Source organism: Phalacrocorax carbo, chromosome 7 (genome assembly GCF_963921805.1).
Source record: "Phalacrocorax carbo chromosome 7, bPhaCar2.1, whole genome shotgun sequence".
In the NCBI taxonomy this organism is placed as follows: domain Eukaryota; kingdom Metazoa; phylum Chordata; class Aves; order Suliformes; family Phalacrocoracidae; genus Phalacrocorax; species Phalacrocorax carbo.
Genome location: NC_087519.1, coordinates 31813638 through 31838430, shown reverse-complemented (window position 1 = coordinate 31838430; position 24793 = coordinate 31813638). Strand labels below are relative to the sequence as shown.

Genomic DNA, 24793 nt, shown 5'->3' with positions numbered 1-24793 from the left:
ATCAAAGAAGAATCTACAAAGAGAGCAATCAGTGTTACAAACTGTAGTCTAAGATTAAACGGTCTGTTCACAGACTTATACCAAGAGACAAAGAAAACTTGCAGGAGAATCTCCTCGTAGCACAAAGAAGGTATTGTGTTAAAAAAAAGGTTTGCTTTCAAACAAAAAGTATAATACATTCTGAAAACAAGAAACAGCCAGAATGGGGAAAGTCTTCTAAATAATTAAAAATATGAACTGACTTAATTTTATTCTTATGAAGACTGAAATAAAGTTTGTCTTAATTTTTTTCTGAGACCTCTTCTAAAATAAGGAAACCCTGCTGTGGCACTCATGGCTATATCATCCCCCCTTGTATTTCATGAAGAAAAAAAAAATTAATTGAAGACATCATTTTAAAAACTACTAACAAAAAATCTTAGGTTATCCTCCTTTAATGTTGCCCACCAAACTTGATTTCACAAAAGGACACAAAGGGAGATAAAAAGAATGGAGGCATTATTCTGGTTCTTATTTAATGTTTTATCTGTCAGCTAGTCCTGATAAAGCAACATGGTACTTCCATCTGAGCAGTAGTTTCTGCCACTTATTGCTTTTTCTACATTAATATTTCATGATATTTAAAAAAGGCAAAACAAGAACAATGTCAGCAGTAAAATAAAATAAGAGAGAGACCAAAGAGTCATTTCAGGCCTCATTTTCTATTCATGGTGTGTAGTTTAACAAATAACGCGTCTGTGTTTGATTTTATTATGTTACTGTGTGACCTGCAGAATCTCAGGAGACTGGCTAAGAGGAGAGATGAACATTATTCCATTAGTGAGAAAAATCAATAACAGTAGTTACACACTTTATGCAGTCTTTCACAAGCTTCTATTTTTATAAAACCTTGGTTCATACTGAATTTTTAAGAAGAAGAATGCAAAAAAATCCTTAGCTTTCCCTAGCCAAAAAAGTGAAAGAAATCCGAGTTCCATTCAGAACCAAGGGCAAGAGTGTCATCGTTATACATAAATACATAAAATGCAAATGTAAATAGCATTTGTATTATCATACAGGGTTGCTGTTAGGGATTGGTGGGTGGGTTTTTCCCCCCCTTCAAACAATTCTTATATATAAATTCATACCTATTAGGAATAGCATCCATATTTTACACTATCTAGAAATGCTAAACTCTGAAAACCTACACAAATGCAAAGTAAAGATTACAAGAGCCAAGTGTTGTGCCTCGAAAAAATAAAATTAAGAAAATTAGCCTGTAAAATTTTCTCCCTTTTCTGTTTTCTAGGGTTCCTTTAGTTCTTTTGCTAGAAGAGAAACTGAACCATAAATTGGGGTGATAGGACAACCAGCAAACCCTAAGAATAAAAACATTCTTAAAGCTCTGAACACCAATTTCCAACCACTGATTAATCATTACCTGGTAAACTGCAGATTCGTACCTCAGTAATGGCTAGATGCCCCATCACCAATTGGGACCCTACTGTGCAAGATGAAGGACAGCACCATCTAATGACATCATAAGGATACAATAAACAAAAATGGAAGAGTGGTAGCTTGATGTATACTGCAAGCCTAATCTGCAAACCAATAATTACCAGCAAATTTTACCATATTTTTTTAAATTATTTTTGAAATGCACACTAATATCACAATTTAGTTTAAGGAAGAAAGTGCAACTATTAATATCAGAATATAAACAATAGACTAATACATTTCTCAGATGGTGTGGGAATGTTTAGAATAATGATACTCCCATTGTTGTCTTATGAAAAACTGCAAAGCAGAAAGACATGTCATTTTGGAAAAAAAGCCACTGTGCCAAATACACCAGTACCAGGGGTTGGGAAATCACACATACATAGGACCACTCTGTTTACTTCCCTAATTACCAACCTTTCATAAACAGAGTGCACCTTACTTTCTTCGTTATCTCAGTTGCTATGACACTATGTAAGAAAGCTGACAGAGGCCTTTCCCTTTGTTGAACAAGGGCAGAGCATTCGCAGTCCTGCAATGGAGAAGCTGCAAAAACATACACTTCAGGAGAAGCTTTCACCTTCTGGACCATCTGGAGAACAAGCCAGGATGCTGCTCAAATCCTTTAACAAAGGCAGCAAACACACCTTTCAGCCCCAGCTTTGCAAGAGGTGAAGAGGAACTGGCTCTGAAAACCACTGCGGGAAGGTTGCAACCGGTACTACTAACCACCCAAATGCTCACGTACAGAGCTGGCATGCTTTCCCGTCCAATAGAAGAACAGAAGTTACATACACTCTCTTCTTGAGGTGATAGAAATAAATTAACAAGCTTTATCACACCTACCGGTTTCAATAAAACATAATGCAAGAGGAAAAGAATTCTTTAAAAGCTACCAGAATCACCAAAGGGAGGGGGAGGAAAAAAAACCACCACCACAAATAAAACGACCACCAATATAGAGAAAAAAAAAATCCTAAACTGCGTCTAAGGAAGAGTACAAAACCCTGAGGGAAAGGATGGGAAGAACTGTGGCCTGGGACTAAGAAACCCACAGTGCCAGTATTGCTCATACAGTCTCCACTTCAGTGTTTCGAAATGTAATTTGACTTATTGTACTTCATAGGGAAAGTCTCCAATGTGCGTCATTAAGGACAGCTCCATATTGTAAGACAGCAAGAGGAGAGAAAATGGAAATCAAGCAAAGAATTGACTAGTTTGACTAGCTTCAAGCTAACTAAACCTTTTGGGATAGGACATTTGGACTGTGGAAACTGTTTTCTTCATATAATTTAGTGGAAAATAAATGAGTTTTCATCACACTACTCTATAAACCAAGGTACTTTTTTCACATTTGCTTTAACAGAAGAGCTGAGAATGAATGGCAATGTCTCTGTTCTACCACCACCACCCAGTTAGTTTATGACATAGTTTAGGGATCATTTTGCCCATTCACAAGAACAAAAGGAGCCAGATCAAGTCCATGTTCTGGCTCCATATAAGAAAGTATGCATTGCTTGCTTTCCTTGCACACCACCTCTTGTTCCTCACTCCACCAGCTACACAAAGTGAAACATCTGAAGAAACAGCCTGGTAGCAAAGGACAGATGACAGGCAGATATTCACAGAATATGGCTCATGTCTTAAAGTGCAGAATTTAAAACAGAAACTGCATCACCTCTTTCACAAAGCAGCAAAGGAAAATAAACTTCAAGCAAAATGCTGCCCATGCAACCTCACAGAATCAGGAAGAAAGCACAAAGACCAGCAAATCCACGGTCTCTCATGAGAGGTATCTCAGCCCTGCACCCAGAGCCTTCTTTCCTTCCAGTGCCACATTTTGAGATAAATTCTAATGCAAAGTCAGCTTATGAAGAAACATGGGCTTATAATATCCTTGAAGAATCCAGAGGATATTGTTTTGTACTGCCTTGGACCCTAGTCTTGATCTACAGAACATGCACAATTGTGATTTTACAGCTGAAAGGTTGGTTTTGATCCCTTTCAAATTCATTCACAAGCCACACCACTGACTCAGTAAGGAAAAAATAGGGAAAAAGCATTAGCCATCATAATTAAAGGGATTAGAATCTGATGCATAATAATGCCAAGAGCCATCTGATGACAGAACAAACCAAAAGTATTGTATAACAAAAAAGGAAGGCATTACTTGATGTTAAAAATCTTGTCTTTTCACCAAGTCATTAAGAAATGCATGATGCATATCTGGATTGTCTGCGCTTCAAACTATTTACACATCTTGCCTACAAGAACTTCAATGAAATATTAACAAGCTATCAAATCCATCATCCTCATTTACAAAAACAGTTTCCAAAAGCTAATCTGTCCATTACTCTATGGATCCACCAGATCTACTTCTAAATGGAAATGTAACAGCACAGTTGAACTCCATATACAATAATCTATTCTATTCAGAATATAAAAGGTATGTACATACACAGAAATAATACAGGGTATATAGTAGTGATACACAATATTTTTGAAGTAAAACTTAAAAGAGCTAACAGCATGAAAATCCTTTTTTAGAGTAGAGGGGTTTCTTATAAAAGACTTAGCAAATACCTTTAAATTTTAATCAGCACTATATATACCTTACGCATGCCTAAGCATTGGACTGAGTAATTTCCCTCAATTGCTGGTGCAATGTTTTGTATGAGGCATTTTTGAATTATAACACAAAATACTGCACAAAATGCATTAAGTGAATTTTGTCCTGTTACTCGCTCCATTCAGATGTATTGGTGATGAAACTTTTTTTAATCCATCTTCTCTTCAGATGGGAATACCATGCTGAGAAACGACCTTGCCCATCAAACAAACAGTAAGCATCTTAAGCTCACAGTGTTGAGCAAATCATCAACTGCCATTTTAGTCTTTTAATAACACAATTTTCCTTCTGCAAAGGCTATTTTCATAAACCCCACTTAATTTTAATATCCATGTCAGTTGCTTCATTATATTAATTACTTTTGTTAGGATGCAGTCGAGTTCACCGGGATGAGCTAGGAATGACAACAATGATCTTCTGTGCAAAATACTTTATTACTTGGTTTCACTGAACTCCATAAATCGAGAAATCGAGTCTAGGATGATATCACTGGCTGAAAGGACTTGACCATTAAATAGATAACCTGAATAGCTTGTCAGCATCTTAAGAACAAGAGGTCTAGGTAGGCTAAACAGCCTTTTCCAGAAACGTAGGAAAAATCTGAGCCTAGGACAAGCATAAAGCAATACTTTCTAGTACACTCTCCCAGCCTCAAACAATATTCATCTCTAAGACTTCTTAAACCAGAGACATGATCATCATTTTTATCATCTTTTCCTGCACATTACAATACATTTGCTACACTAAAGGGAGGCTAAAACTAATGCAATAAGGGCACTTTCCAACACACCACTATCAACCACATTACTTGGCCAGGTAGTAACCTGATCAACACAAGATTTGTAAACAGATTTACTATCTTGACTCATGAAAAGATGAATTTTTTTAATAAGTTAACTCTTTTGTTCTTTTCTACTTTTCTAAAATTTTAAACCTAAAATTTTACTCTCCAATCTTAGGAGGCCATGAAATATGAAACCACTCTGTCATTACACTTATCTGAGTTACAAAGAGGGCATAAACAAGGTCCAGGAGACTACAGCCCACCTACCCTGACTTTTCATGTAAGCAATTCACAAACAGGCTGCAAAGTCCCCTTGACTGTGCAGAAGGCAGGTTATTTTTAAAAACTGAATTAAAAAACCAACTACACAATTTGACAGGAAAGAGAAACATTAACTAGAGAAAGAGAAATAAAGTCAATTATAAGTTTTAATTAGCTTTCCAAGCTATTCAGTATATGCTGGTACTCATGAATAGCAATCAATACTGCATTCTAGTGATTTGTTATGCAAATAAAGCACTTCAGCAGTATTATCCCATCCAAAAGTTAATACCCTTAACAAAAACTTGAAGAAAATATCTATTTGCCTTTATTATAAAGGAGAATGAAAGAAAGAACACAGAGAACTTTACTGGAATTTGAGCTAGTTCTACAAAGATAGCTAGTTACATTCAGGAACAATTCCCACAATTTGAAAAAGATTATTCTGATACCTAAATGCTTTTGAAACACCAAGCCCAAATTCACAAGACAGTTTGTTGAAGAATTATAGCCGAAAAAGTGAATAATTAGCATACGTAAAGTGAGCTTATAGTCTTAGTAAAGAACAAAGCCAGTATATCCGCTTTGAATGGAGAACAAAAAAAAAAAACCAAAAAACCCACACACCATACAAAACCAAACCAATAATACTGGTCACATTGAAGCCCACTCTGAATACAGAGGGAGATTGGCCAAACCTCATTTAATTTCTGCTATAAATGTTAGGAAGACAAGACGGGCCACGAGCTCTTGGCTGTTTCACATTTGTTATATAAGCAGAGAATAACAGTTGCTAGGGCTGCCGGCTCATACCCTTCATAGGCACACACGTCAGGATTTCAAATACCGGGACACGTAAGCGTACAAAGCAAAATTTTACCCTTGCACGTTGTTTCTACAGATACTCGAAAATATCACAGATGCAGCTGCATGCTAAACATACTATATACAGCAATTCATAAGTAATATCAAGTTAGCCCTAAGATATTGCAGTCAGGAGCTGATTAGAACTTATTTTAAAATAACCCCATTAAAAGCATTCTTTATTTCTCTGTTTTTCAACTGAAGTCCATAGTATTAATAGAACATGTTCATCTCTAGCAGCAGTCGGGTGTTTTACTAGTCCCATAGCAGTTTCACTTTAACACACGCATACCTAGACATAAAGTATTGCAAATGTCACTGGTAAATCTTCTCCATCATTTCTGCAAACACAAAGGAGCATGATCCCACATGGTTTGTTAGGTTTTCAAGCGTACTACGTACCATATTTCTACTATAGGTCAGAAAGTGTAGAACATTGTTTCCTACAAAGGCTATGAAACATGGTCTACACCATTTCTATTTGACATTCCGAACTTGTGTGCAAGCTTGCAGATTAACAAGTGTCTGCACACAGAACCTGATTCAGCATTTCTGTAGTTAGTAGAAAGATCCACTGATTTCAATGGGAGTTGATGTAGCACTGAAGTAAATGTATACTTCAGAATAATACTTTCCCCTTCCAGAAAAACAAGCGTACCGATTTCAAAATCCCGTGAAGCAAAAGTGTCTTCAGTTAAACCACCGCAGTGAACAGTGTAGCAACTTCTCAGGGTCACACTCTTCACAGAAACCATTCGTATACATAAGCTGACAATGACATCTCTACTCCCTTTCTGCAACTTAGCGATCATGTTCATTCTCCATCAAACACACCTTTAAGAGAAAATACCCATGTGAGTATATGACCCTGGAGCTTTTATGCAATCTGACCAATCCATTTTTGAGGACTATGGAAGAATTCATTATCCTCCCAAAGTAGGTCCAACTGATCTTGAAAAGCATAGGAAATGCCTTCCAGCCAAAGGACTGAAGTCATCCTCAAAGTTTTGCTACATGCACTCCAGAGTTTAGAACAAAGCATATTACCCACCTAATGGGCCATACAAAGCTGGTGGCAATTAGTCCCATTTCATAATGGGAAAACCAAATGTAACGCGACTTATGACTAAGAAAATGAAAGCTGTATCAATTGTTCTACCACATGTTTCAGACCAAATTCCCACAGCAACAAGCAATAAGTAACACTAAGTTACTACCTTACAAAATATTAACCTCGACATGTTTGAGAATGTGAAAGGGTACGGGTTCTATTTAATTTTCTTCCCACTTCCCAGATCTCATACAGATCATGTGGTGCTGAATTTTGATAGACCTACTCTATACAATAACACGCCTCAGGAAAACATTGCACAGTTTAGAAAGTTCTTACTAAATTTTACATTTAAAATGGTGACTTGAGATTTAATATTTAATAACAAATATGAAACCGAAGTATTACAAGCCATCCAGGAAGAACTTTATTTTTCTGTAACTGCGAAGTCCTTCAGCTCAAAGTTACATAGCATTTGGAAACTTGCAAGGTACAATGACATATCTTAGGATACAGAGAAGGAAGCAAAAGTAGAATATGATGTCCCAGGTGCTCCTACCCCTTTCTCCCCACATGAGGAGGGACTAGGACAACTACCAGTGCTACCCGGGAACAAGGCAAAAAAATTCTCAAGTAGCAGCCCACAGGTGCTGTTCCTTAAAAGTTCCTACTATGCATTTCCATGCTTGCCTCCCCTCCCCATCTTCAAATTTCTCTTACTGCACATGCAATAGCTGAGGAAGATACCTGCACATTACACACATGAAAAGACTGCAAACAGCTCCCTTTACACAGGTTACAGGCAGTGTTCTCCAGGTCCCAGGTGATTCAACTCCCCTGTATAATATTTGGCCTTCAATTTCCTCCTTTGTTCAACATAGTCATTATACTTATTGCAGCAAAGAAGTTAAAAGGTCAGAAGCGTATTCTGGGATGACCATAATTTATATCAGAGTAATTGCTTATGTGGAATACTAGTTAAATCTCTAATGTGGAGTCAGCCTAAAAGAACTGGGTCAGACAAGATCTGGAAAAAGATACCCAGGAAACATTTTGCGAGGATAAATTGAATAAAAATCTTAAACCTTTACAGTAATGCTACAGTCAGCACTTCGTAGAAGGTATTTTAGAATAGAAAGAGGTAAACTTAAAGATAGCACAATATTAATTTTCCTCCTATGTCCCAGTTTACCTCTCAGCTATTCTCAGGTTTTCAGTAAAAATGCTAATCTGCCAATATTGGCAAGTCTTGTAAAAATATATTGGGCTGTATTAGCTTCCAATGAAACAGAAGCTGGTGCATAACTAAGCTTTGATAACACACTTGATTCACTTGTCCTAATTAATTTTTAGGATTTGTGGCCACAGTGAGAACCACTCCTTGAAAAATAGTCAAGGCTAGATACTCAAAAGTTTACAGAATTTCAACATCTTCCCAGCCTGAAATTTTTGGAGACTGAGATCACAAACAGCAAGGCCCCTGGCTCCCAGCTCCTTTCTGTCTGTTCGGGTTTGTAGTGCTAGAAGTACTGAAGCCTTAGGAAACTCAGAACTTGAACTGTCAATTTATTGAAATACCAAGCTTCACCTGCCCCCCTTTCCCCCCATCAGTCTTGCTGTAACTAAACTTTCCCTATTGTACATGATAAGATGTATTTGGAATGGCTGTTGTGAAAGACTTCCTCATACACTGCCTGGTTCTGTACAGAAAGAATGTGTATCGTTCAGTTTCAAATATTTCCAAAGAAGATTAAGCTAAACTATGCATGGGTTTAGCTCTTACTGCATTTTAAGATTTATCCCCCAGTAAATTCTACTACAACTTCAGGAATACATACGCTTTGAGGCTAGGAAACAAGTTTTCATTTTGTAAAATGTAATTTTGGCCCTCAAAAAAAGTAAATATTCCCCTGAAGTTATGATGCAACTACCTTTTTCAGGATCACCTCAAATGAAAGTATTTCCCAAATAAAGGCTTTCAGCGGCACAGTCAATTCACTCCTCAGTGTGCTACATGACTTCACCTTTTGTCCTTTACGTTATCCCTTGCTTATCGTCATCACACCAGTTTCTCGTCACTAAATACTTGTGTACGTATCGTGCATGTTTTAACACAGCCAAGAACCAGTAAAGCGTTACGCAGACACTAACACAGACTGCAGGCTTGCAGACACCATGCTTTCCTGCTTGCCCATTCAGCCAGTGTGTATTCCCCATGCCCAGAGATGCTCCATTGCAGAAAGGAAAGGTGCACAATGTGACAGTGCTGCTGCAGCGCACTTCTGTTTGAGGGGCAGCGTTCTTTACAGAAAAGAAAACATAAAGAGGTATTTTGTTGCCACCTATGGCCAGATGTACCTCCCATGCTACCTCCCAATCACATATAACCAGCTACATGTTGCAATTGTCCATTAAGTAGAAGACCTGCAACTTGCAAAGTGCCACCAGCAGCAGGTCCCAACATTGTTTATGTTGTCCAAGGAAACATGCAACTGCTGGTTTAGCTCCAACTGCAGAGAACAAGGTGGGGGTTGACACCTTTTGAAGCAAGCTTCATAAGGAAAGACAGACATAATTAGACTTTCAACACTTTTCCCCAATACATACAGACCTAAAAAATTCCAGCTCTGTCTGATGAGCTGTTCTGGGAAGTGCTCAGTGCAGAACTGAGAAAAATTGCACAGAACCCTTTTTTGGAAGCTTCTGACAAGTTAAAACCAAGCAAATCTCCATATTCAGTCATATCCTTTGTAGGAGCACAGCTTCCGCTGGTTTAATATGGTATTGCTGACTTCGGCCACCTGAAAATTTATGCCCTCATTTTAAAGGTATACTCTTCCAGTTTGTTAATGAAATCATTGAAAATCTTACCCCATTAGTTTAAGAGGCTTCAAGTACGGGAACTTTAAAGAGTTTATAAACATTTGGAAGCATGCAGATAATAATGTAAGTTTGCAACTTACAAATTAGTTTGAAGTGACCATTATTCATTTACTGCCTGACATGTTGCATCCTGTAAGAATTTTTATTTTATATTCAAATCTACACAGATTAAACTTATCAAAGACAGGATTCATATTGGACAAAATATTGGACAAAATATCCTTTCTTATTAGAAACAGTCACATATCCAACTAACAGAGGTCATGTTTCCACCAAAAATATTCTCTCCCAGATATTTTTGCTAATCTTCAAAAGTAGCTCCAATACTTTTTGATCTGTGGATCTCTACAAATTTAGAGATGGACAGCTGAACGGTAATGGAAGCCTACTGAAAATAGACTTCTTTTTCTTGATTATTTTTTGCAGTCATTGGCAGTAGTCCACAGACCCCACAAAGGCTACAGTTAAAGAAGGAGTGCAGAGGAAAAGAAATCAGTTTCCCAAAATAAGCCTTGAAATATTACTTTTCAAATTATTTCATCAAGAACTGTGTGTCTTGTGTTTTTGGCTTCAGCAAAACTTTGGAATAATTGCACTTCGGTCTTTCCATTTTATACATCTACCTTGTTTACACTGTTTTCAAGGAAGAAAAAGATGGAAGCCAGCCACAGTATCCAGTGCTTTTCCATTTATGACGCCAAATCAACAGTTTATGCATCCACCTTAGCTAGATTTATAGACCACTATCATAATGCAGACTTTTTAAAACAGTTTAGCATAAATCACACTGATTTAAATCTCTCTGGGTTTTATTTCTTAACATGAATTTAAAATTCTGTTAACCAAGAGCTTAAAAGTTCATTTTTTTTCTTCCTAAGACTGACAACAATGGCAAATACAATCTGTTCAACTGTAGTTCAGGAATTTTTAAAGTATCTCTCAATAAGAAAAGGGAAAAAAGCCCTTCAAATATGATTGCCATACAGTTTCTTCAGAAATACCTCAAATATTACCGCCATTGCATTCTGTCATATATCGATCTCTGCTAGTAGCCTTTGTGAAACTACCTCCAAAATAGATTTTACAAACCAACATCTATCACACAGAAAACCATGAAAGACATATCACAGACTATTTTAACTTGGTTTCACCAACCCATATTTGCAAGCTCCGCTTATAACCAAGAAATTCAACCCAATTACTGCAATTTTGCAACCCAGCACAGAGCGGAGTGAGGTCATCCAGTTACAGCCAGAGTTTTATTGCATTTCAAACAACCAGCTGTAAGAAAAAAAAAAACCACAAAGTTATGAGGGAAACATTCATTACTTCATCTGTGTTTGTAAGCTTTTGTGATACACCTGCATCACCTTTTCAGTTCTCTATTACAAAAGTGGGGTTTATTATCTTTTAAGGAATAGAAGATTATGTTTCCTTAGTCTCTTGATTTCAGAAGCTGGGGTTTTAAGGGAAAAAAACCCAAATATCTTAAAGGTCAATAAAAATGCCACAGGTCATTAAATCCTTGTAAGCTGATAACGGTCAGACACACATGCAGCACATACATAAACATGTAGACACATGTAGTATTTATAAGCATGTGCATATTTCAGCAAGAGGAGAATCTACTCAAGTTTGAAAGCAATAAGAAATCAGTCGCGAGACAAGTAGAGTCCAATTTTTCTCACCTATTTTACGTACTCTAATCTGCTAGCAAATGATTGATGAATGAATGCTGATCAGAAAACACCACAATCAATATTTACATTTGATGGAAATTTTCTTCAAATTAAGTGAGTGTCACACTTCATTTTAATTGTCCTAAGATATGTATAGGGAAGTAGCAGTAAGGTAAATAAAATGTAATTTTTAATAATTATTTTTAGGAAAGCAGACAAGTACTATCCATATTTGGGATACACAACTTCAAGTGATTAGTCCAGTTTGACAGAATGAGTACAGCTGATACCTTGGGAAACCGCAGTATTGCTTGTCTTGCTTGTCTTTACTATGCTTATAGTGTTTAACCAGTGACAGACAGGAATCGTGAGGACAGGATGGAAGACAGTGCAAAAAAAAAAAAACAAAACAGAAAAACAGGCTGCTTCATTACAGGTCTTTTGAAAGTCAACATAGTGAAGAACTACCGTGCTTAAATCTGTAAGATAGCCATCTTTGTCTACACTTCACTTAATAGTTTTAAGCCGAATGAAAAGCACTCTGAAAAGAACAAAAAACACCAAGAATTGCTGTATTACTCAGTGAAAGCAGTTATACCATAGGAAGCCATAAGGTATAAGAGGTTAAATCAAACATTCCTCCTGTTTGGATAAAGGCAACTATTAGTGGTAGAACATTAAAAGCTTTGAAAGAACAGTTTACATTTATACCAAAACATACAAACGATGAAAACCTGATTCCACTGGGATACGCTGCAAATCTCACATTGATTTAACCAGGGTCAAGATTTCACGTACAAAGACCAAACGTCTAAATAGCAGCATTAACTTCTAGGAAACTGCAATTCCATACAGAACCATCTTTACAATCAATACAAGAAGTCACATCAAAATGAATTGTAATTCAGCATATACACTTCTAATATCCAATTCCAAAAAATGCTTTTAGGTAATAGGCAAAATCCTCTTTCGTACTCCAATAGTCCTAAACAATGTATTGGTCAACTTGCACTCCAGCTGAATGATCTTGAGGCTACTCAGTCCCATAAGGACGAGGGGAAACCCTGAGGATACTCGTCCCATAGGACAAAAGGAAATGGCCTCAAGCTGCATCAGGGGTGGTTTAGATTGGATATTAGGAAAAATTTCTTCACTGAAAGAGTTGTCAGGCACTGGAACAGGCTGCCCCAGAGACGTGGTGGAGTCACCATCCCTGGAGGCGTTCAAAAAAACCGTGTAGTCACGCGCTTCAGGGTATGGTTTAAGAGGCATGGGGTTGTTGGGTTGATAGTTGGACTTGATCATCTTAGAGGTCTTTTCAAGCCTTAATGATTCTATGACAAGGGCCAAAAAAGAACCCCACCCACACCATGTTTTCAGTCTGCTTCATTGCTGCCAAGCGTGAACATGTCATACAGACGTTAACTATACCAAAAAGCCAAAAGTAGGGATATTTTGCCACCAAGCAACAGAACTTAAGAGACTGTTATATAAACCCCATCAATTTCTGAAAAGACAGATTTGACGAATCATCCATCTCCCACATTAAGTAGGACTTCAGGGGGTGGGCGAAGAGGCAAATACCATATAGATTCAATGTGTTTTAAACACTGAATTTTGTTTTTTAAATGCCAGTTTTTAAGAATGACAAATGTCAAATTAACTGATGTAGTTAGAGATATATACCCACATTCTTCTGACTGGAGCATTTATGGTGACTTTATCAAGAAGTTGGTTGCAGTTTTGATGCCAGACTATAATGCATAATGTTTTAAGAGCTTAGTCTTAATAACTCACTTCCCTATTCAACAGCTATAAGCAGTCATCGTATTAATTTCTATTGGAAGATATATAGCACCAAATAGGAATTCATTTAGAACCAACTCTCCTAAACTACACCTTAGAAATCTACACTTAAGCATTTTAAATATATAAATTCCCCTCATTAATCTAGTCTATATAGTAAATTTGTAGTTCTTAAAGGAAAACAAAACACTGAAGCATTACAGGCATCCTATGGAAGTCTGCTCAAAGCCCTACAGCAGATGTGCACAATTCTGTTTAACTAGATATAGCTGTTAGCATGTTTAAATACCCTGATTAATACAAAACTAAAACCAGAAGTTCTCACTCTACAGTTTTGCAGTAATTCAGAAGTCAAATCATGAACAGAGTTCACGAAGATGTGAACAACATGGAAATGAAGGCTCAGTTTCTTTCAACAGGAGGGTTTACTCGGAAGAATTAATTGCATCACAGCATGCTCAGCAAGTCCGCCCATCCTATTCAAGGATTTTGGCACACTCCAATCTTACACTGCAACCTCATGAGATGTGGAACGCAAAACAAATTGTGAAGTTTTCTTTCAGATTCGTATCATTTCTTATACTCCACAGTTAAGTATGTAGGCACATATGTATAAAAAAAATCTGTTTAGAATAAAAATAAAGCATACATATATGGCTTTATATACGTATGTTTTCCTGAACCCTACATAAGTCATACACCAGACATCCTGCTATGCTGTTCTGCAAGAAGTAACTTGGCGTACAGGGAAGTGTATGACACTGCAGAAACCACTTTATACATTACATCGTAAAGTGACAGACAAGTAACCCTGCCTCTACGTACAGTGACAGATTTAACAACTCTTCAAATCACACCAAGTGTCTCTTGCAAAATTCCTTCTAACTTATTTTTACAAACACCCTTTCATGACAACATTTCTATTTTTAAATCATCACAACATACTTAAACTCACAGACAAAAGCCTAACAGGGTCAAACCACAAACTCTAGTCAGACAATATTTTCTTTTTGATATAACAAATACCTTTCTCAAGTTTAACATTAGGCTTCTTTATCCCACTTCTAGCTCTTTTCAAACTGTCTTCTCTTTTTACCCTTATTACTTTGACTGCTTTTCAAGTTTGTCAACAAGGTTCACCTGTTCTATGATTCTGAGGTTTAACAGACCTAGATTCCAGATTCCTAATCACCCTCCTCTCTACCTCACCTGCAACTATCAAAGGTAGCCATATAGCATTTACAGTGGGTTTGCCAGCATGCTACTTAAAACCTATATTTGTGGAAAGGAAATAAAGTGTGCCAAGTCCCAAATAAGCTAGGAATGTTCTTTAAAATTCAGCATAAAACCCATAACAAAACACCACAATTGCGTTCAGCAAGTCAGTCAATTTCGTAAATCACAAACCCCCCCATCCTCCTCCCCATTTACTGGGCTGTCTGGCAAAGAGCTCAGGAAAAGTCACCCTGCAGGAGAACAAGGGACAGTTGAAGCTGTTATTCCTGTCTTTGACAATGGCCAACTGCAGGACTTATGGAAAAGAAAAAAAACCACACATACAACACAGCTCCTGGACAGTGTCCCAGCCTCCAGCATTAGGTTGCATAAGACCACTTCAAAAAGAGGTTGTGCCTTTGTATTTTATGCACATGTTGGATTTTTTTTTTTTCTTTCATGAAGCTGTACAGTCATTTGCTGAATCCATCTGGAAGTTTAGCATCTACAACATCCTACAGCTTCACCTGTAGGATGTTGTGTTGGGAGATGAGCTAAGTAAAGTTGCTTGCTTGTTTGGTATCAAAGATGTGAACAGTCTATATGATTGAGTCAAGCACCTACTGCTAGACTGAATCAGTGGACTACTCTAGAGAATAGCAGAAGACAAGATACTACTTTGCACAGCTGACGAACACTATACCACCTTCTGAGGACAGAAGCTTATCTAGAAGAACACATAAATGAGTATGGAAATATCCCCAAGAGGGATGGGTGCAGCGGCTGCAACTGAAGGAAGGCTCTCTGTAGAGAGGCCAAGGAATGGTACAAGACGCCTGAAGAAGCATCTCGTGTGATAAAACATTTTATTGAGACGTCCATATTGCCTCCAGCTCTTTCCTTTCTCCACTACCAAGATCAGTACAATGTTTTCTGGGTAGTTTGAAACTCAGGTTTGGGATGATGTTAGGAGGTCATTGCATCCGTTCTCCTCCCTACCTAAAGGTCTGGTCCACTTACACGTGATGATGTCATTCCAAATAGTTCTTACAGCTCTCCAGTTAAAGGCACTGAAAATATCATGAGGAGCTTTTCCTGAAGTCTACCCTGAAGTCTTTTCTGTTGCTCTTTACTTTATGTCCTACCCACAGAGAGTATGGAGAATATAATTTTCTCCTCTGATTTGCAGGAGCTTTTTATATACCTGAGAACTGTTTGTATATTCCTCAATTCTCCATTCAGCTAACTACAACTCCTTCAACACATCAGGTCACTTTTTCTAGACTTTCCAGTCTCGCTGTACTCTGTTGAAACCAACTCCAGCTGGTCCAGATTCTACTTGAAGAGCAACATCCAAAACCAAGGATTTTTCTCCAGCTGAATCATGAATAAGGAATGTATCTTCCAACTCTGTTACCATCCTCTAAAGTATCTAGTTAAAACTGATTGCAACTTATGTAAAGATTTTTTTTCCCCGTTCATTTTTGTTTAATAAATTAAACGACATAAGACATTAGGGAGACTGAGAAACTGCCATTTGAGCACAATCACTAGGAAAGCCAGAGGTAAGTCAAAGATCCCTTTGCATGTATCCCCTACCTGTTATTTTCAGACTGCTCTTTTTTAAAGGATACCAGAAGAGAAAAAAAGTCTCTGAGAAGAGTTACACTTAGTTTAGGGTCCAATCCAGAGACAAACAAACTGTAAGTCCGAGCCACGCCAAATCTCACTGCTATGAGGTTTTAAAATGTGTGTTAAAATTACACAATGGTAAGGAACATTAAACATATTTTGAATTTCAAGACTTGATTATTTGCTATATTTGCAAAAATAGGCTATGGACAATAGAGAACTACACTTGACACTAGCAATTAACTTGCTATAGAAACAATGCATTTCATCTTTCATTTTCCCATTACTTATTTCACAGTAGGGAAGTGCTCTCTACTAAACGAAGTGCTAGCTACACCACTCAGACACTCTATAGGAACCAGGCAAGCTATTTGCCACCTTTTAATACAACCATCTTGGAAACAAAAGAAACAGAAACAAAACACTTCGAGGCAACTGGGCCAAAATGAGGACGGAGAAGAGGTCAAGAATATATGTACAAAGGGAGGAAAGGAAGTGTATTTGACACTGGAATTAGAGCCTTGAAATTACTTTCCTAAAACGTCCTGCCAATCCGACACACAGAAAGTATATGAGAAAATTTACCCTCTAACATTTTTATCAGATATTAAATAATACTGATATGAATCTATATTTTCAAGAGCCCTACGTATAAGCCCTATTTTATAACACACACCCAGCTATAACTACATAAAACTAGTAATTTGCACTCCGCTTTTTTAATGCCTAATGGATGCATAGGAGTACTAGATCATCAATAATTTTTCCCAGTTAAACTGTAAATCAAAACAAGGTGACAGTGCCTCTGAGAGCTTCTAATCAGCTTTCACACCCTTCTCCAAATTTTTAAAAGGTGGAGAAAGAAAACTGAGACCACATTCATGTGTGCGATTTGGCCATGAGAAAGTCTATCCACATACAGATGCTGCCTTCTAACTGCAAGGGCTGTCACTTCAAGGAGAAAAAAAGTGATGAAACTAGGACTCCACACTGCTCTCATACCACTTAGCATTTGATGACAAAAGACATCCCTTCCAAGGTGTCCTCTAAGTGGCACACACTTTGCTTACAATTGAAATATGCTTTGAAATCTCTGACACTCTTAGGTTCCCAGTTTTGGTAGCCTTCCAAATAATACAATTAAAACTAGTAACAATACGATTATGGCTGGCAAACATTCTCTAGCTTCGTAATGACAACTTAAATATAGTTGTCAGTCTTCTGTGCTGAAATACCTGAATACTAAAGCGGTTATCAAATACTCTGATTTTTGTCTTTTGAGACCTCTGCATCATTTCATTATCTTGACACCCAGACTTCATAATCAGACGAATCTTTTATCCTATGAGACAGAAGAGTAAGTTTTCATGAATCACTTCTCAATCAAAACACTTCAAAAAAAAAAAAGAAGGGGAGGGGGGAGTATTCCTGGAACAAAATATTCCTATATCCATTTATTGATGAGAAAATGTGAATATGAAACCATTTGCATATCTTTTCCAGGGTTTCTTGGAGAGCTACTGAAAGCATCAGCAACAGAAAGCAAGGTTGCTTCATCCCCCAACTTCTGACCCGAGCAGTGTGCCAAACATAACTTCTCATGTATTTTGGATGAGGATAAAAAGGGGTTTTTTAAATCATTCTCATTTGAACCAATATAGAAAAGTATTTCATTATTATTTACTGTAAATAAAACTTACAAGTAACCATAGTGTGATGCAGAAAAAAAAAAAATCAGACACTGGGATCTGTCTAACATGTTCTCCAAGATTTTCCTTAGATTTCTTCCCACCAGGCTTTAAGCTTTCTTTCACAGAGAATATGCTTGCTCTGTGTCTCTCTGGGTTAGTTGTTTTCCTACTGCTGATAGTCATATCAGATGTATTCACATAATAGACTTGCCAAGTGGGACTGAATGTTCCATTGATTTGGAAATGTCCTGAATGACTAAGACTTCAAGTTTTGCCCATGTAATTAGATTAATTGGAATCAAATATTCTTAGTTATTCAGACCATTGAGATGCTTTCAGCTGTACTTAAAAATTAAGATTAAAATTAATTTTATGTAAATATGAAGTTCAAATACAGTCCTACTTGAAAGGTTGACTAATTGGGTCTCACAAGGAATTTGGATATGGCAACCTTTTTAAGACTCCACCAAGTAGCTTAATAGTAAATAGTAGAATAAGATAATAAATAATTTAAGGGATCAGCCTTATGCATAGATTTGTGGAGAGACAGAGAAAGTTAAATGCTGCAGGTAGTATTTCTCCCTGCCTGCAACCACATGCACCAATGAATTTTGAACGTGCTGGGAAAGAAATAACCTTACCCTTCAGCATGTTCTATTTTACATAACCAAAGACTATGAGAGACCGTCCACACAGTGCCCAGACATCATTAATGCATTTCCAATAATCCAGAAAGTGTGCCTCTCTGTCTTATCGAACAAAGCTGTCTGAAAATACTTTAAGAAACCATTTTTTTGTCCAAAATGGTGATTTTATTGGAACCTATGATAAAGATCCCAGGGTCAACAACTTGTTAGAAAGCTAACAAAGCCACAAATTGCATATGAATGTTTAACACGCGCTGATCACTGACTAAACATTCTGGCATTACCTCTTATACTTGTTTTCCCATAGAAAACTTTTGAGAGTCTTGGTTTTTTCCTTTCTATGGAGAATAAAAAATTTTTGCAGCCTGGAGATATTTTTGTGAAAAAAAATTATTTTCTGAGTGAATGGTGAGAACCAGGACTGTTTTTCTGTAAACCTTCTCCCCATCCTCAAAAACCTGTGGAGAAAGTGAGGGGGTTGGGGGGTGTTTTTAAAACGAGGAGCAGCAGAGCACAACGAAGTAGATGAGATTTGAGATAGTTATCTTAGACTGTCTTTGCTACTCATCCTTCAAAGGATGCTTAAAGCACCAGAGGAGCTTTGTACACACTACATCCTACCTGCATCTCCAACCAGAAAGCACCCATCTTCAAGCTAAAAGTCAAGTTTATGGTTACAGTACCAAGCTCCTCAACTGGGTGTGAGATACCTACAAAATACCTTTTGAATTAATATTTTCATCTATAGAAAATACAGAGCAAGGAGAAAGCAGCACCAGATTATTATTGAAATAAACTCTTTATTCTTTCCTCTACTGATCAGGTGCGGGGAGGAGGGGTGTGGGAAAAACAAAAAGGAAGAGTCCATAGAGGACAGTATATCAGATATTAACTGCATGCGGTGCCACGATATTTTAATCCGTTTATTAATCCTACATTATAGTCTTTGATATCTATTGTTAAGAAATAAGATATGTAAAATAAGTGAAAACTTAAAACACGAATATAAATACCCTTAAAACGTCTATTTTTAAATACTAAAAGCTAGGAAATTGTAGCTACTGTTACCCATATATGCTCTTTGCAGCCCTCCAGTGGTCAAATACAAAGCCGAACCCAAGAAGAAAACGACTCCGATTTGCCTGATGTACTAACTGCAGCATTTAAAAATACATCTCCCACGAACTAAAGACTCGTATGCTTGTCTAAAGAAAAGATCCATCTAAAAGAGATAATTACCTTAAAATACGGAAGAACATAAACAAGAGGAAAATCATTTCCCTCCACCAAAATATTCCATGTTACTTCTTATATCACACAGTTAATCTGCCCAGAAAACCCTGTATCCCGCCAGGACCTACCTTAGGTTAGTAACAAAAGTGGCAGTTCGCTTCCTATTGTTACTTTCTACTATTCTTACAGGTTAGTCTAAGGAAAGCTAAAGCAATGTTTGCTGGAAAGAATCACTTTCCCCTCAAAGTTAGGACTCATGCAGTAATTTTTTAAGAAAACAAACAAACAAACCAACCAACGCCAAACAAACGCTGAAGTTTTTCCTTTTCTCTCTTACACTCTCGCACAAGTAAAATAAAAGGTAAAACCTCATATAAAAGTAAAAAGGTTAGAACTGTTTTTAAATGATGTAAAATACACTGATGCAGACTTCTCAAAACTAAGTTCTTAAAACTTGGGGCTAGAAAGTCAGACCAGACCTGCAAGAAAACATGACTAAAGGAAAAGAAAACAGCCAAAGGAAAGAAGACCCCGACACCTGGGAGACCAGCGCCTTTCGGAGCGGGCCACGCTCCGTTCGGAGCCGGCGGACGGCCAGAGCCCCCCGGCACGGGCAGCGCTGCGGAACAGCAAGTTTCAATAGACCTGCGACAACCTGCGCTCCCTCCCCGGCAGCGGGGTGAAGGGGGAGGCAGGCACCGCCTTGAGGATGCTCGGGATGGCCCGGCGTCACGGCCTCCCGGAAAGCTTGGCAGTTCCCATCTTCTTCTCCCGTCAGCCCTTCCCGAGCCTTCCCTGGGAAGGGGGAAACCCCAGTTTACGCGCGATCCGCCAAGGAGTCCGGGCTCCCGGGGCGGTCCCGCGGCGCCGCCCGCTCCGCTCGGCCGCTCCCACGCCCCGCTCCCCGCCGCGGGGCACGCCCCGCCCGGAAAAGTGCCGGGCAACGAGTTGTCGGGAACCCGCGGCCGCCCGCCGGGGAAGCGGCCCGGGGGCAGCCCTCCGCCCCCCAAACTTAGCGCGCCGCCGCCCCCGCCGGGGGGGGCGCGCTGCCCTCCGCGCCCCACGCCGCGGGGTGACCGCCCCGGCCCCGCAGCAAAGCGGCGACACGGCCCCGCTTCCCCGCCGCGGGCTCGGGCGCCGCCGTCACCCCCCGCCGCCCGGGGGCTGCCGGGCAGCGGCACCGCGCCCCCGCCCCGCCGCTCCCGCTCGCCCCGGGGCCGCCGCCCGCGCTACCTGCCTTTGGCGGCGAGCGGGCTGCCCAGCCCCGCCAGCAGCAGCAGCAGCAGCAGCGCCGCCGGCCCCCAGCAGCAGCAGCAGCGCCGCCGCATCCCCGCCGCGGCGCCGGCCCTCCGTGCGCCACACGCCGCCCTGCGCGGCAGCTCCGGCGGCGGCGGCGGCGGCGGCTGTCTGCGGGGCGGGGCGGGGCGGGGGCTGCCGCCGCTCCGTCACTCGCCCTCCCTGCCGGCACCGGAGCGGCTCCGGCCCCCACCCCGGGACCGCGGCGACGTCACGGGGAGGGGATACATGAATATTCATGAGCCAGGACGGGGGGGGCGCTCCGGACCCTGCCGAGGCTGGGCGGGGGGCGGGCCCGCGCACCTGCTCGTGCAGGTGTCACACACACACACACACCCCCCCACACACACACACCACCCCGCGGGCGCGGCGCCGGGTGGGAGCGGGAAAAGGGGACGGTGGGCCGGGTTAGGGGTGAGTGGGATGGGAGCAAGGGAGGGGGGAGCGGCAGGCAACGAGAGGTGGGACGGAGAGGAAGAAAACAAGGCTTTGGTGGAGGATGCGGAGGGCACAAGGGCAGGACGACATAGAGATGGGGGCTGGAAGAAAGGAACAGGCCAGAGAACAGTTGAGTAAATTTGGAGGAGAAATAGGAGACCTTGGAAACCCGAGGTGGGAGGAACGCTTAGGAAGAGAACATGAAATGATTTTGTTGGGGGGAAGAGGACAAATTGCAAAGGCATTGGTGAAGTGGAGAAATGAACAAGGAACAGACAAGACTTCAAACCTTAGAAATGGCAGCTGTGCCAGCGAGGCTTGGAGCGGTGCAGAAGGGGCACGGGGTGGGGCTGTGAGGGAAGGAAAGCTGTGTGGTGGGGTCTCAGAAATTATGCCCAGGTGAGACTCATATTCAGGACTGCAGCCACCAGAGCTAGTCTGGAAGGAAAGTGCCAGCAAATGTGAGGACACTCACTGTAAGAGTATAAACTACACTAGCTGTTAGACATTAGCTACATACAAGCTGTGAGAGCTACAAGGAACTATTGCAGGGTAGCTTATGCCCTGCAAAGTCCTCTCCCTGCCTCAAGTGTTGTCTTATTTGTGCTCTATCCCACAAATTGCTCATCAAAGCTACCCAACCCTGGAAAGCAAGTATTCACAATCACAACTCTAACATATGCTTGTGTGGTGGGTTGACTCTGGCTGGACACCAGGTGCCCACCAAAGCCATTCTGTCACTCCACTCCTCAGCTGGACAGGGGAGACAAAATATGAGAGACTTGTGGGTCGAGGTAAGGACAGGGAGAGATCACTCACCAATTGCCCTCAAAGGCAAAACAGACTCAACTTGGGGAAATTAGTTTAATTTATTACCAATCAAATCAGAGTAGGATAATGGAAAACAAAACCAAATCTCAGAAAACACCTTCCCCCCACCCCTCCTCCCTTCTTCCTGGGCTCAACCTCACTGCCAATTTTCTCTGCCTCCTCCCGCCCAAGCAGTGCAGGGGAATGGGGCTTGTGGTCACTTCATCACACATTATCTCCATCGCGCCTTCCTCCTCAGGGGAAGGACTCCTCACACTCTTCCCCTGCTCCAGTGTGGGGTCCTTCCCACAGGCTGCACTTCATTAACTGCTCCAGCATGGGTCCACAAGTCCTGCCAGCAAACCTGCTCCAGCATTGGCTCCTCTTTCCACACATCCACAGGTCCTGCCAGGAGCCTGCTCCAGTGTGGGCTTCCCATGGGGTCACAGCCTCCTTCAGGCACATCCACCTGCTCTGCCATGGGGTCCTCCACGGGCTGCAGGTGGATATCTGCTCCACCGCTAACCTCCCTGGGCTGCAGGGGGACAGCCTGCCTCACCATGGTCTTCACCACGGGCTGCAGGGGGATCTCTGCTCGGGTTCCTGGAGCACCTCCTCCCCTCCTTCTTCACTGACCTTGGTGTCTGCAGGGTTGTTCCTCTCACATATTCTCACTCCTCTCTTTGGCTGCAGTTACATATGTTTTTTTGTTTCAGCTTCTTCAATATGTTATCCCAGAGGCGCTACCACCGTCGCTGAATGGCTCGGCCTTGGCCGGCAGCGAGTCCATCTTGGAGCCAGCTGGCAATGGCTCTATCAGACATGGAGAAAGCTTCTAGCAGCTTCTCACAGAAGCTGTGCCTGTAGCCCCCTCCCCCGCTACCAAAACCTTGCCATGCAAGCTTAACACAGCTTGTTAGTCACTTGACTTTGTGAGGGCTGTCATTCTGACAGAGAACAAGTTCAGGCTGCTCTAATGAAATGGTAGGAGCGTTAGTTGAATACTGGGTGCCAAAGAGCAAGACTAGGGTCCATCCTACATAACCCCTTGTAACACTTACACAGAAGACATCACAGTCATTGGGTAAAATAATTTTGGTTTGGGTCTTTACCATTATTCCTTTCCATTATCTTTCTCTGTATCTATTGCTAGAAGCATGATTCATTCAGCAAATCCCTTTGAGTAGATGGAATGCAAGATTCCAGTCTCCTCCTTCCAACCACACATACAGAAAAAGTGAGATGGGACACAGAGACAAGAACCCGAGCCCTTTTCCAAACCTAAGATACAACACTTCATCTGCTAAAGGAGGAGGCTGGAAATACACATTTACTGTTCTGCTTCATCCAGACAAAAAAAAAATTTTCAAGTTATATCATTTGGGACAAACTCTAATGCTCTTTTTCATTGGTTGTCTAATTAGTTATGGAATCTGTTTTCCTGTAATCTCTACTGTCAACTGGAATAGATCAGGCATAAAGAAAACTCAGGGAAAATCAGCAATAAAATAATTTGGCATACCAAAAAACTACACACAGAAAAAATATTTTTGCCAGCATTCAGTTGTTTCTCATCTTTCTCCAGAAGACGACTTTTTGATGGGGAATTCAGCTATTATAAGTCACTTCTGTTAGTCAGGAGGAAAGTCCTAAACCCCTAGTGTTAAACATTCCAAAACCATGTTTGCTGTGTATGCACAGTAAGGGTTTCCCCACTCACTGTTCAAAAGCACTCTCTGTATGATACGAGGCTTGACCATGCTTCCCAATACACAGCTGGGAGCACACCACCACCCATCCTGTGAAACCAGCCATGTACACCACAGCTGATTTTTTTAAAGGTGCTCTGCTGTGCCAAGTGCCCAAGCATGCATCACCTGGAGGCAAATGTTAAGTATAGCGCAGAGAGGTTTAATTATCCACATGAATGGGAAATGCATTAAATGCATGTGGTCCTGGCCAAAGTCATCCACATTTACAGCAGTCAGACTGAAAGAGACTGCAAAGGCATAGAAGGAACTTTAAAATCTATAGGATTATAGTTTGCTAATTAAAAAAAAAAAATGTGGCAAGCAGCATCAGAAATTCATAATGCAACACCCCACTTTCTGAAAGGTTAGAAATACGACCTATGGACTAACACATTGAAATAGCATATATATATATAACACACAGCAACATAATTCAGAGGAGGGCAGTTTCATACAGTGAATTAGCAAGAATTTGAGGAAGCTAAAATTGGAAAATATTGCTTTTTCAGTATTAACCTATTATTAAGAATCCATAATACAGCTGATTTGGTGGTGGTATCTAGAAAGCAGGTTTGCAAGGTAGATGCTGTACAGGAAGATGCACCTCTCTTCTCAGCCAACTTGTAGTCTAAATAAATAAGACA

At 40.4% G+C, this 24793-nt stretch overlaps 1 protein-coding gene across 3 annotated transcripts in view; it reads right to left on the bottom strand.

Moving 5' to 3' along the window:
- Window positions 1–24793, bottom strand: part of CLSTN2 (calsyntenin 2) — a 449932-nt gene that overhangs the window by 397888 nt on the left and 27251 nt on the right. The window contains exon 2 of one of the 3 annotated variants that reach the window (XM_064457346.1): window positions 21878–22026. The exons of 1 other annotated variant lie outside the window; for it this stretch is intronic. Coding sequence is in view for 1 of the 2 variants with exons in the window: in XM_064457343.1 (XP_064313413.1) it covers window positions 21092–21182 (91 nt within the window). In the remaining variant the exon portion in view is untranslated. Of the gene's footprint in view, window positions 1–21091; window positions 21262–21877; window positions 22027–24793 lie in introns of those variants that run through there. One more of the 3 variants, XM_064457343.1, reaches the window with a different exon arrangement.